Consider the following 14,641-nt stretch of genomic DNA (forward strand, 5'->3'; position numbering starts at 1 on the left):
GTTGGGTAGGATGGATGCATCATAAAAGAGATACTCCCAGGCATCTCCACCTAAAGAAAAAGGCTCATTGAACTTAACTTTGAAGGAATATGTTGGAGTGAGATATGTGGGTACTCAGGGCAGGCTAATAATTTTATATTCTTCAAGCTAATATTATAAAAAATATTTGCTTTTTAACACTTAAGTAAAGAAGAGGTAGATACTGTGTAGAAGAAATGTAGAGGAGTTACTAACTTTTTCCCTCATATTGTCACTAGCAGTTTAGTCAAGAACTTGCACATCCATCTCATAAAACGAAGTCCTCTAGTTAATTAGACATCTGTGAAGATAGATTACTGGCCATCTAAGCATGCCCCTTAGTGGTGGGAGTTGGGAGGGTGAAGAGGCATCCATAGATGGCCAGTAATCAATCTATATCTATCTATCTATTTATCTATCTATCTAATTATCTATCACATGTGACTTGTCTGTGTTTTCCTTAATTGAATATGCCATGATCTTCCTAAAAGAAGTGCTATATACACTTGTCTTCAAATTATTAAGATTTTCCATGTTTTAGTGCCCCTTGGCGATTGACATTTTGGGCAACTGACCCACTGGCACACTTTCCCTTGGTTCTGAGTGGGACTTTGCCAGGATAAGAAGTTATTAAAGGTTGGTGTAGTATAGAAAGAACAGATGGTTTAATGGCTTCAAAATAAGCAAGAGAAAGGCTGGTGCCGATGCTGGTGGGAAAATTAGAAAGTTTGGTTAGGGCAAATTTGTGTGAAAAATCTTACAGATTTTGAGCTCAGGCAAACCAGAATCAGGCCTAGAAATTTGCTTCTTTGTAGAATCTGAAAATACAATCTTTTTTAAAGATATGATTCTTAATTTGACTGATGGGGCAGAATCATGAACTTTTTGAAAATGGGATTAAATTTATGAACTCTCTTATTAGTCATATACACATGCATACATAATTTTTCATACATCTTCCACTAATTCTGTCCAGTAGAACTCTAGACTTGGGTAGAGAACTATTGTTTTATAGAATAACATTAAAAATATATACAAAATCAAGTATACATATTTTATTCTAGCAACACTGTACACAGAGGTAAAAGATGTTTTAAATTTGACTTTATTTTCTGTCTTTTCCCCATTCTGTTCCTTAAATTGTAAAAATTCAGCAGTCTAGATGTTAAATTTAGGTTTCTGCTTGCTACAATCTAAATGTAACTTACTTGATATAAGGCTATTTCCTGTTTGTTGGCTTTTGACTGTAATGTAAACTTATCTCTTCATTCTTCAGCTGCTCTTAGGAAGCAACGCGCAGCCGAACTGCACCTGGGGGATTTTTTAGTTTTTCTACGCAGAGTTGTATCTTCAAAAGCAATTCAGTCGAAAATGGCTTCCCCAAAGTGGACAGAAGTGCTTCTGAATATAGCATCTCAGAAGTGTTCTGCAGGTATATTACTTTTGTTTTGTTTTAGAGTATTTTTATACATCATATGTATTTTATTCAGATGATGCCAGACTTTATGGCAAATTAACAACATTTGATACTTGTCCTTGATTTTAAGACTTTTTTTTTCTTGTTTTCTAAGTACTTATTTGTTGAAAAGAAAACTCTAATTTTAGAAGTAAAATTGATAGGAATTAATAATAGAAAAAATAGCCCTGGACAAGATCATGGATTTAATTGAGAACTTGTTCCTGTTTGTTCAGATTATAGTAATAAAAATAATCAGAAAATATCCTGTTTAATATAATTTGGCACAGATTTTGATTATCAAAATATAAATCTGTTCATTTTCTCTTATCATGATATGATTACTGTGTTTTGCTTATAACTTCTTATTTTGCTTTACTTTAGGAAAGTACAAATTGCTTACTCCCATTAATCCTAACAATCTCTCTGAGGCAGTCAGGGCAGTCAAGAGAAGAAGCAATGAAAGGGTATGATAAATCTTAGCTTTAGAGATTAACATACCTGCTTAAAACTCTACCTCTGCCTCTACTGAGCTATGTGGCTTCATCAAGTTACTTAATGTTTCTGAGCTTCAATTTCCTCATCAGTAAAATCAGGATACAATACTGTAGGGTTTGTGAGGATCAACAAAATTAATGTGTATGAAATCCATAGCACAGTAACCTGGCACATGGGTATGGGTATGGGAAGAGTCCAGAATTATTGTGATAATGTTGAAGTGAAGTCCATTTCACCCATAAATGCTTAGCAGCCTTGAATATTTTTTCAAGAAGCTTATTTAAACTTTGAATTTCTGTTACATTAGTAATAAGAAAATGTCTTTCCTCCTTCAGGTATTCCTCTAGTTGGTAACTTAAGAACAAGGCTCCTTGCCCTTCACGTCCTTGAGGCTGTGTTACCAGCTTGTGAGTCTGGTGTAGAAGATGATCAAATGGCCCAGGTTTCTATTTTTAAAGTTGTTATAAAATGTTTTTGACATTTACAACATGATTCAACCAAAATCTAAACTTAGAGTTTCTTCAGTTATAAATGTGTCGTTTTCTCAGTAGCAAAAACTTCTACTTCTGAGATTCCTTTTTTATAATTTCATCTCTAAGCAAGGAGAAAGAAATTAAGTAATGGGATGTAAGAAGGAGGGGATAGTGAATGCTTACAAGGTCAGAAGGAAAGGAAACTCTGAAATTTCTTACTAGGTTTGGGCATCTACAGAGAAATGATGAGGTGGTGTGGCCTATTCAAAAGTCTATATGGTGAGGCAACATGAGTGCAATGTAACTCACTTTCTAGTAAGCTATTACTCTTTCTTAAAAAAAAAAAAGAAAAATATGCCGAAACCAGTTTGGCTCAATGGATAGAGCGTCGGCTTGGGGACTGAAGGGTCCCGGGTTCGATTCCGGTCAAGGGCATGTACCTTGGTTGCGGGCACATCCCCAGTAGGGGGTGTGCAAGAGGCAGCTGATCGATGACTCTCTCTCATCAATGTTTCTAACTCTCTATCTCTCTCCCTTCCTCTCTGTACAAAATCAATAAAATATATATTTTTTAAAATGTGTATTATATATATATATATATATATATATATATATATGTATATATATATATATATATATATATATATATATATATTTAACTTACAACCACCCATAAAATGTTACATATGACTTAGTAATATAGTTAAATGATTTTATTTTTCCTAAACTTAAAATTACTTTAACAAATTTTATCCTTTTTCCGTCAATAAATAGGTTGTTGAACGCCTATTTTCCCTCCTGTCTGATTGTATGTGGGAGTCACCAATTGCTCAGGCCAAACATGCTATTCAGATAAAGGAGAAAGAACAAGAAATAAAACTACAGGTAATCAATTTTTCCCAAAAATGTATTTTTAGACAGCACAAGTGAATATCCTGTCTCTGGATTCCTTTTCCTCTGAGGGGCCTTGTTCCATCCTGTTATCCTGTTTCCACATCTTCTCTATTGTCCTACATTGCTAAGTTTCTCAAAAGAGTACTCCTATACATGTTTTAATCACTTTTTTACTTCTCATTATCTTCAACCCAATTGTTTATCTTCCATCAAAGTATGGAAATTAAATGACAATGCTAAAGTATTAAGTGCTAAATACAGTATACTTTTTTGTCCCTGTCTTACTTGACCTTTTGAAACTCTAGCCTTCTGTTGTTTTCAGAACACTACCTGCTCCCAGATCTTCATCTATTCTCTGCCAATTCCTGATTCTTTTTGGAGGCATCTTCCCTTTGCTGACACTTTCTCTTTGTCTTCATCCCAGACTTTGATGTTCCTCAGGGTTCTATCCTTAGCTTTTCCAGCAGTGTCAGTCACATCTGCCATATACATTACCTTCCAAATTTAAAAGCTAGTCCAAGTATCTCTCTTTCAAACCTTTACCCCTGAATTCATGGGAACTCTAGACATCTCCTAACGTCTCTATCCATGTAGTCAGTAGGCTTTATTGATTTTACCTCCTAAATAGCTTGAATCCTTCCATCTAAAACTACTTTAATTTTTCTTTTGGTTTTTATACTTTTTCTGGCTTTCCCTCTGTCTCAGTAAAATGGCCTTTTCTTACCATTCTCTTTTATTGGTTCTTCCGCTTCTAGTTAATCTAAGTGTTGGAGTATCTCTTGGGAGTAAAATTTAATATTAAAATAGCATTCAAGGCCTTTTATGCTTCTGTTTCATTCTCTCTTTGTAGTCTTCTTTTCTGCTAATCTCATCCTCCAGAACTTCCATATTGCTTGCAATTACATTAAGTTGATGAATTCTGTTGCACCTTCATACTTTGATACATGCTATACATACTGCCCTAAACGCCTTTTTCTTCTTTGACCAGCTGCTAAAAGCCTTATCATTCAGGACTCAGCTTGGAAGTTATTCTCTTTTGAATGCTTACTTATCCTTTCCAACTATAGTTAGATGCTTAAACTTTTATGTTGCTTCTATATACTTGTTATGTAACTTCTATATATCAGTCATATTTATTTCTCTGTCCTCTAATTGTACTGAAAGTTCTTTATGGGCAGGGACCATGCTATATTTATCATTGTGTTTTTATTGCCTACACAGTAACTGGTATGCAGTTGATACTTAATAAATATTTGTAGGCTCAAACCAAGCAATGTTAGAATATATATTAACTGAGATCTAAATTACTGCATAATACTGACTCTGCTTCCTTTCTGGTAGAAGCAGGGAGAGTTGGAGGAAGAAGATGAGAATCTCCCTATACAAGAAGTATCCTTTGACCCAGAGAAAGCTCAATGTTGCCTGGTGGAGAATGGACAGATATTAACTCATGGCAGTGGAGGAAAAGGATATGGATTGGCATCAACTGGAGTAACTTCTGGTTGCTACCAGTGGAAGGTGTGTAGAATCACAAATAGTTTTTATCATTTTGTATTTTAGCCCTTTTTCCATGTTCTGTGTTAAAAGCATGCCTTTTTAAAGATAGCAGTCTCAGGCTTGCTATATTAACTCTTTTCTGCACAGAAGTATACATGGGAGTTGTTAGAAAATTTGTATGTAAAGAATTGAAGCTTCCCATTAATAATTTTCTGGATTAGATATACTTCCTCAACTTCATAATTAAGATGTAAGCTAAAATTGCTTATTTAAAACAAGTACAAAAGCTAGGGAATATTATAATAACTACTATGTATGGTATTAGCTGGGTATTAGACTTATAAGGGGGATCATCTTGTAAGTTATAGGAATGTCTAACCATTATGCTGTATAACTGAACTTAATATAATAAGAACTAAATATTCTACAAGGTTAAAAAATAATTTTTTGAAAAATCTTTACAAAATTATGGAATTAATTTTATTCATATATTAGTTTCACTTGGTCTAAAAATAGACTTAGGTTTCCATAAATGGATAAATATTATTTATAAATATATTCTTCAGTATTGATTTATACAGTTAATATTATAGTATATGAACAGCTTTTTTAATATTAGTGAACGTTACCATTTTCATTTTAGTTTTACATTGTGAAGGAAAACAGAGGTAATGAAGGCACATGTGTTGGAGTTTCTCGTTGGCCAGTACATGACTTTAACCACCGTACTACCTCGGATATGTGGCTCTATCGGGCCTATAGTGGTAACCTCTATCACAATGGAGAACAGACTCTGACATTGTCCAGCTTTACTCAAGGAGATTTCATTACCTGTGTGTTAGATATGGAAGCCAGGACCATTTCCTTTGGGAAAAATGGAGAGGTACTAAAATTCATTCACAAGCATTGCATGTTTTCTTGTTTTTATTTACACACAAATCAGTTTTTCAGATGCTTGTTATTCAGTTTATAGATCATCCATTCTTCTTTGCCTTTTCTCTGATACTTTTTGGTTCTAATATATTTAATAGAGGCTCGGTGCACAGATTTATGCACTGGTAGGGCCCTTCAGCCTGGCCTGTGGGGATCGGGCCAAAACGGGCTCTCACAATCTGGGACTCATCAGGTCCCAGATTGTGAGAGGGCGGTTCTTGGGTGACACACTCCGGAATCGGGCTCCCTCCTCTCTGGTTCTGGGTGTGTCACCCGAGAATTGCCATTGCCAAGTGACCACAGCTTGGAAGCTTCTGCATTGAGCATCTGCCCCCTGATGGGTGTGCATCATAGCTACTGGTTGGTTAGGCCACTTAGGCTTTTTTATATATATATATATATATATATATATATATATATATATATATATATATATATAAATATATATAAAATGTGTGTGTGTGTGTGTGTGTGTGTGTGTGTGTGTGTGTATTTATCACCAAATCAACAACAGAAAGATGGTAAAATTTCAGTAACATTGTTGAAACAGGTGAACAAATTAGGATTATTTATTATATGTAGAATTTCCTTGGTTAATAAGATTTGACTGTAGTAACTTTGTTCTGTTTCCAAGAGCTTTTGAATCTTAATGTGATTGGAGATTTTCAATTTTTAAAAATATTTTGTTTTCTTTTCATCATCTGTGCCACACGATAGGAACCAAAATTAGCTTTTGAAGATGTTGATGCAGCAGAGTTGTACCCATGCGTGATGTTCTATAGTAGCAACCCAGGGGAAAAGGTAATGAAACCTCAAGTCTAAAACAAAGAATATTTGTTAATACTTGTTAACATCAAATAGAGCTTATAATTATAAGTTATTTCTACCATTAAAAGTTCCTGCTCAAGTAATTTATTATTCTAGAAGAAGGTTAGATTTCTTTTAGAGATTGCCTTCACTTTTTATTAAGGCATTATTTAATATTTTGACAATGTGAATAGAGTGAGTTAACTTTCAAGTATATGTGCAATTATAACAATTATAGAAAACTAGAGGCCCGGTGCATGAAAATTCATGCACTGGACGGGGGGGTGGGAGGGAACCCTCAGCTCTGCCTCCCCCTCTCACAGTCCAAGAATCCTCAGGGGCAAGAAGCGACCTGGCGATCAGGGAAAGGTGACACCCCCATCACACCTCTGCTGCTGCCACTGCCAGTAGCACAAGTCTCAGCCGACCCTGGTTACCTGAGTCTCGGGCGACCTTGGGAGGCTGGGCAGCCGCCATTCGAGGCTTGCCTGTACCTCAGGCCAGCCTTGGGCAGCTGGGCAGCTGCCATCCGAGGCTTGCCTGTCCCTCGGGCCGGCCCTGGGCTGCTGGGGGACTGAGGGGACAGGGGGACTCCGGAGGCAGGTGCCCCAACGGTGCTGAGGACTGGATGCCACCATCTTGTGGCTGTAGGTGCTGCCATCTTTGAAGGTGTGGCAGCAATTAGCACACTCCCTCCTTATTGGCTGTGGATGCCACCATTTTTGTGAGGGTGTGACAGTCAGTTAGCATATTCCCTCTTTATTAGATAGGATAGTTTAGGAGATTAAAAATGGTGGCAGAGTAGGAGGATGCTACACGGACATTCTCCCAGGAACAAGCTGGAATTACAGAGAACCCCAAAGAAGAAAAACCCAAATAGACCCATGCCCAGGCACATCATAATTAGAATGCAAAAAAATTAAAGACAAAGAATCTTAAGGCAGCAAGAGAAAAGGAGTTCCCATAAGGTTGATCTGATTTCTCATCAGAAACTCCACAAGCCAGAAAGGAATGGCATGAAGTACTCAAGGTAATGGAAAGCAAGGATCTGAGACCAAGATTACTATATCCAGCAAAGCTATTATTCAAAATAGATGGTCAAATAAAGAGTTTCCCAGATTTAAAAAAAAAAAAAAAAAAGGCTAAAGGATTTCATCATTACTAAGCCAGCATTATAAGAAATACTAAAGGGATTGCTGTAAGAGATTGCTGAGAAGAAGAAACAGAGAGAGAAACCTAGCCTTAAGTATCTCTCAATAATAACCCTAAATGTAAAGGGATTAAATACTCCAATCAAAAGGTATAGGGTAGCTGAATGGATAAAAAAAATATGACCCAACTATATGATGTTTACAAGAGACCCATAAATACTTATGCACCCAATATAGGTGCGCCTACTAAAAAAAACTTCTAGAGGACTTTAACAGAGAGATTAACCACAATACAGTCATAGTAGGGGACTTCAATACCCCTCTGACTTCCCTGGGCAGATCTTCCAAAAACTTAAAGAAACAGAGACTCTAAAAGACACACTGGATCAGATAATTTAATAGAAATTTATAGAACATTTCATCCCAAATGAAGCAGACTATACATCTTCCCAAATGCACATGGATCATTCACAAAAGTATAGAGTTTCCTCAAAATATTTAAAATGAAACTTCCATTTCACCCAATAATCCCACTTCTAGGAATATATCCCAAGAAATCAGAAACAGTCAGGATACATGCACCCCTATGTTCATAGCAGCACAATTTACCATAGCTAATATTTGGAAACAGCCTAAGTGTCCATCAGCAGATGAGTGGATTAGAAAACTGTGCTATATCTACACAATGGAATACTAACTATGCTGCAGTAAAAAAGAAGAAACTTTTACCATTTGCAACAGTATGGATGGACCTGGAAAGCATCATACTAAGTGAAATAAGCCAGTCAGAGAAAGCTAAATATCATATGATCTCACTTATTTGTGAGTGAACAACATAAACTGATAAACAAAAATATAGCTAAAAGGGGAAAATATAATAGAAATAATCCTGTTATTTGCAGATTTTTAATATTTCCTGCAACTTTTATGATAATCAAACTATGTTAGTACAGTTTGGGTAATATTATTCTTAAAATCCTTTTATTCTTGAAATATTAATGTTTATTGCATGTAATATTATTATATGTAAGATCATTTTTCTTGAATAATTGGTGTTTATTGCATGTAACATCATATTTGAGATAATTTTTCTTGAAATATTAAGATTTATTATAGTATATGTAACATTATTACATTTAAAATAGTTTTTTCTTGAAATAAAAAAAAACACCTGAAAAATAAAATAAAATATACTATAAAGAATTTTAAAAGAAGAAGAGAATACCATGTTTTCCCAAAAACAAGACATCCTCCGAAAATAAGACCTACTTACAGGTTTCCTTCTGAGTGAAATATAAGGCATCCCCCGAAAATAAGGCCCCCCTAGGCTCTGTCTCAGAATGCTATTGCTAAACATGAGAGATTTGGTCCACTGATTCTGAAAGAAATGGAGTCACAAGAAATTCACCAGGAAATTCAGGAATTGGATTGTTATGATGATGTTCCAGAAGATGATGACATGATTGTCATTGAATAAATGAGTAAATTCTTGATACTGTAGGATTTACAGTTTGTCTGGTTTATGTTGACAACTACCGTACTACCGTACCGTATACAGATAATAAATTTCCTTTATTTTCATTTAACAATAAATGTGTACCGTATTATTCTTCATGGAAAAATAAGACATCCCTTGAAAATAAGACCTAGCGCATCTTTGGGAGCAAAAATTAATATAAGACACTGTCTTATTTTTGGGGAAACAGGGTAGTTTAGGGATAATCTGTTTCATTGGCAATTTTTAATATGAGAGAGAAATATAGAAATAATTTTATATAATCCGGTATTAGCAGACTAATGGACATTCCAACTGTTATGGGGAAGCTGCCTTTCATTTATTTAGTTGAGGTTCTCAGATCTTATAGTTGGTATAAATTCAGTCCCTAAACCTTTGGGAGGACTGTATTAAAAAGATAGCCTCTCGCTATAACCTATTTTTCTCCTCATAAAACCCAGGCCAGACAGACTTCCCCGTGGTCTCCTATACTGGTGGGTGCATTTGTTTTCCACCCCATCCTTTCACTTGAGGATGTTGTGCAGCGTAGATCTGATATTCAGAATTTCTAGTTATTCTTTATTAGAAAGTTTTCACGCTGTCACGCATATAATATTTCTGTAATGGAAGTCCTGGACTTCGTAAATCCTAATCATGAAAATTACATTTTAGTCTGTGCTTTTAAATGTATTTTTAAAATTTTCTAAAGTTATAATTTCAGGCTAACCATTGACATTTTTGAACATTTACTGTGTGTCTGGCACTGTAGTATCGAATAATAAGCATTTATGTGCATAGTCTCATTTAATCTTTATAATAATCTACTATTACTATTAAAGTAACCTACTAGATGAAATAGCTGAGGTTTAGTGAGATTAAATTTTCTAAGACAGTACAGAGTTATGGTTTGAACTAAGTCTTGCTCTTCTTTTAACCTCTATATGTCTTACTTGAAATGTGTATTCAGATTGGAACTATCCCAATTATTTAGATTTATTATTTCTTTCTGCCCTTGAACAGTATAAGATGGTCCCAGGACTCAGTATTATTATGGAGTCTTGAGGCTGAAAGAAAATAGATCCTCAAGGCTTTTTTATATTTTGTTTTTTTTTTACTAAATTGAATAGTCATATATACCTTAGTCTGTATTTACCTATTGTGTGGCCACAACAGCTCTGATACTCACAGGTTTCAGGAATTTTAAATGACTGGGCAGCTTATTTCAGACAATCACAGTGCTACTAATTTAAGTAGATCTGTGATATTTGCTCACTCCTTACTGAGATCAGTGATATAATACCAGGTATTAGGAGTCCAAACACTAGTTTCACATGGGATTGCACATGTCAAATTTATAGTGACTAATAATTTGAGAGAACTATTAATATTATGCATTTTCCACTTCCTTATCTTTTACAGGTAAAAATTTGTGATATGCAGATGCGTGGCACACCTCGAGACTTACTTCCAGGAGACCCCATTTGTAGTCCAGTAGCAGCTGTGTTGGCAGAGGCCACTATTCAGCTTATCCGAATCCTTCACCGAACAGACCGCTGGACTTACTGCATTAACAAAAAAATGATAGAAAGGCTACACAAAATTAAGATATGTATTAAAGAGTCAGGTCAGAAGCTAAAGAAAAGCCGCTCAGTTCAAAGCCGAGAGGAAAATGAAATGAGAGAGGAAAAGGAGAGCAAAGAGGAAGAGAAAAGTAAACATAATAGACATGGCCTTGCTGACCTCTCAGAGCTGCAGCTGAGGACCCTTTGCATGGAGGTGTGGCCTGTGCTGGCAGTGATAGGAGGAGTGGATGCTGGTCTTAGAGTTGGAGGTCGGTGTGTTCACAGGCAAACTGGGCGCCATGCCACGCTGCTAGGAGTGGTCAAAGAAGGCAGCACGTCTGCCAAGGTCCAATGGGATGAAGCAGAAATTACTATCAGGTATGATCTGTTGAGTTATACTTGTTACAAATGAGTATGTAATGGTGACATGGACCATGGCCTAAGGGCAGTGAGTAATTATGTGTGTTAGTTGAGCTGCCAGTTAACTTTTTTAAATACTTTTATTCATATAGTTGCATATGAATACTGTGATTTCTAAAGGAATATTTCCCAAATTTGTGTTCCTTGGAATACTAGTGGTTTATAAAGTTTATAGTTATTGTTTTGTTTTTTTTTTGAAGAGATGGTAAACTCACTAGTTTATGTTTAACTGGGATATTTTCTTCTATTTTTATTTACGTAGTTTCTTGCTTTTTGAACATTTTCATTACTCACTGGGGTTGAAAAAAAGCCAACAGATCCATCAGTTACATTTTTTTGTAGGAGGTCTTTGAATGTATGACAAAACATTTTTGTGACTAAAATTAGTTTTTGGATTATCTGTGATCTTAAGTATTTTTTAAAAAGAGATCTTTTTGTTGATTTTTAAAGACAGAGGAAGAGAGAGGGATAGAGAGATAGACACATTGATAAGAGAGAAATTACATCAGTCAACTGCTTCTTGCACACCCCCTTCTGAGGATCAAGCCCATAGCCTGGGTACATGCCCTGACTGGGAATCAGATCAGTGACCTCTTGGTTCCTTGGTTAAGTTGAAACCAAGACTTATATTAATAGAACATGTGTTTACCTCCAAACTTTTTATACTTGGTAAAGCTTTTTATTACATTTTGTATACTTATAACATTTTTTTTAATTGATTTTGTACAGAGAGGAAGGGAGAGAGATAGAGAGTTAGAAACATCAATGAGAGAGAGTCATCGATCAGCTGCCTCTTGCACACCCCCTACTGGGGATATGCCCACAACCAGTACATGCCCTTGACCAGAATCGAACCTGGGACCCTCCAGTCCCCAAGCCGACGCTCTATCCATTGAGCCAAACCGGTTTCGGCTACTTATAACATTTTTAAACTTCCGGAAATTCTTGCCAAATATCAGGAAATATGTGATTATATTTTTGCTTAAACTATAAATTAGAAGCATTAATTGAAAATTACAAAGCAATTTTTTAAAATTAAACAATGCCTTTCTGGAATAGGTTATAATTAGCCATTACCCACATAAGTTATATTTATTATACAAAATTTCCAAATAACTTCCTATAGAAATTGTCAGAAAATATCTAGCCTACCTTCTGTTTTTATAAATAACATTACATAGCCACATCCTTTCATTTAGGTGTATCATTGGCCATTTTCACACTATTGTGGTGGGGCTGAAAGATTGCAACAGAGATTGGCCTACAAGGTCTAAAATATAGGGTGGGCAAAAGTAGGTTTACAGTGATTTCTATGGGAAAATATATAATACAAGAATAAATACTAATGCAAGAATAAACTCTGTATTTCATGTATTTACATTGTAAACCTTCTTTTGCTCACCCCATACTTTTGGCTCAGAAATTTCGCTAATTTCTGGCTTATATTATAGTAAATATTCTTTGAAAGCACATGCACATCTCATTGCTTTTGCATTTAACATCACATCTCCCCATTTTCTTATAATAGACTAATTTTTCTCTATAATGTCTTCTCTAGCTTGTGTAGATTATTCTCTGTAGTGTGTACATGATGCATCTTATATTGTCTACATTATATTCTGTACCTTCCTCCTGTCTATCCCTCACTTGCTTCTTCCTGTGTCATTCTGATCTTTATTAAAGCTTCCCAACTTTTTGGTCGCCTAGTGATACTCCATTGTATAATCTGGAACCCTGTGAACCACTGCCTTTTGACGTGGCGCGATTCCGAGGCCTGACGGCTTCTGTGCTGCTGGACCTCACGTATCTGACTGGCATTCATGAAGACATGGGCAAACAGAGCACCAAGCGACATGAAAAAAAACACCGACATGAGTCTGAAGAGAAAGGGGACATTGAGCAGAAAACTGAGAGTGAATCTGCTTTAGATATGCGAACAGGCCTAACATCTGATGATGTCAAAAGTCAGGGTACCACAAGCTCCAAATCAGAAGGTGAAATAGCTTCATTTTCTTTAGATCCAACTCTGCCAGGTGTGGAATATCAACACCAAGTAACAGAAGGAAAGAGAAAAAATCATGAACACATGTCCAAAAACCATGACATACCCCAGACAGAAATTAGAGCAGTCCAGTTGTCTTATCTCTACCTCGGTGCTATGAAATCACTTAGTGCTCTTCTTGGCTGTAGTAAATATGCTGAGCTGTTGCTGATACCAAAAGTTCTGGCTGAAAATGGCCACAACTCAGACTGTGCGAGCTCTCCAGTTGTTCACGAAGACGTGGAGATGCGTGCAGCCCTGCAGTTCTTGATGCGACACATGGTGAAGCGAGCAGTCATGCGGTCCCCCATAAAGCGAGCATTGGGATTAGCAGATCTGGAACGAGCTCAAGCCATGATCTATAAATTAGTGGTCAGTGGGCTTTTGGAAGACCAGTTTGGGGGCAAAATTAAGCAAGGTACGTTATCTAATTTCTTAAAATGCTTTGTGCTGTTGAAATTATAATTGTCAGAATTGATGTACTCTGTAAGTGATGTAAAAATATTTTTTTTTCAAAAGCAATTTTTATGTCATTTTTTCTTTGCAAGGTGAGCAGTTCTTTTTTCTTTTATATTAATAATCTACCTATAATTTTCTGCTTTAGATATATAAAGAATTCAAATTTAATAAATTATTACTACATTTTGTAAAACTGAAATTTAATTCATGCCACAAAATATACTCAAGTATTTATTGATATGATTCAAAATATATATTATTCTGATAACTTCTCAGAGGCATTTTAAAGGATTACTTTCATAGATTCTGTACTGTAAGCAAAAAATAATAATCTTGTTTATCTTTTATCCTCACCTTTCGAGATAATTTGAATTCTAAGATTAAATGAGATTCAGTAAATATTTACTGAATGCCTGCTATGTGCCAGGTATTCTAGGTTCTGAGGAGTCAGCAATGAACAAAACAAAGTCCCTTGTTGTAATGAAACTTCAATTGCTTTTATTCTTTCTTCCCATCCTCTTTCTCTTCCTCCTTTCTTTCCTTTTTCTTTATTCCCCTCCTTCCTGTCTTAGCTTAGGCAATGACTAGGCAGAGAGAGGTGCATGGTGCATTTAATATGAGGGTTAAGATCATGATGTCTATGAAAGTATGTGGCCATTTAGCAAACCTTAATAGAATTAGCTATCTTTGTAGCAACTAATTCTCTTCCCCCCCCCCCCCCCCCAACTTTTAGGAGTAGTTTGTTTTGTGAGCCATTGTCTTTTTCAGAGCATGGAGTTTCTGTCTAGAATAGATTTTCATATTCTTGTATTTACATGTCTTCATCTTTGCTTGCTTAAAGACTGAAGATAGGCATCAAAATAAAAGCGCTAAGGAAATACAGTTTAATGATAAAATACCTTTAGAGAATCTCTGATCACATCACATACACAAGTGA

General features: G+C 35.7%; 1 protein-coding gene across 18 annotated transcripts in view; it reads left to right on the forward strand.

Moving 5' to 3' along the window:
- HERC1 (HECT and RLD domain containing E3 ubiquitin protein ligase family member 1) overlaps positions 1-14,641 on the forward strand; it is a 162,305-nt gene that overhangs the window by 88,257 nt on the left and 59,407 nt on the right. For 16 of the 18 annotated variants that reach the window (XM_045581729.1, XM_036439557.2, XM_045581761.1 and 13 more), the window contains 8 exons: positions 1,295-1,450; positions 2,308-2,414; positions 3,220-3,330; positions 4,681-4,857; positions 5,480-5,719; positions 6,487-6,570; positions 10,642-11,162; positions 12,888-13,663. In XM_045581729.1, coding sequence (XP_045437685.1) covers positions 1,295-1,450; positions 2,308-2,414; positions 3,220-3,330; positions 4,681-4,857; positions 5,480-5,719; positions 6,487-6,570; positions 10,642-11,162; positions 12,888-13,663 — 2,172 coding nt within the window. The remainder of the gene's footprint in view (positions 1-1,294; positions 1,451-2,307; positions 2,415-3,219; positions 3,331-4,680; positions 4,858-5,479; positions 5,720-6,486; positions 6,571-10,641; positions 11,163-12,887; positions 13,664-14,641) is intronic. The other 2 variants (XM_036439614.2, XM_036439576.2) reach the window with 2 other exon arrangements.

The sequence above is a fragment of the Pipistrellus kuhlii genome, unplaced genomic scaffold (assembly GCF_014108245.1).
Source record: "Pipistrellus kuhlii isolate mPipKuh1 unplaced genomic scaffold, mPipKuh1.p scaffold_m20_p_1, whole genome shotgun sequence".
NCBI classification, from domain to species: Eukaryota; Metazoa; Chordata; class Mammalia; order Chiroptera; family Vespertilionidae; genus Pipistrellus; species Pipistrellus kuhlii.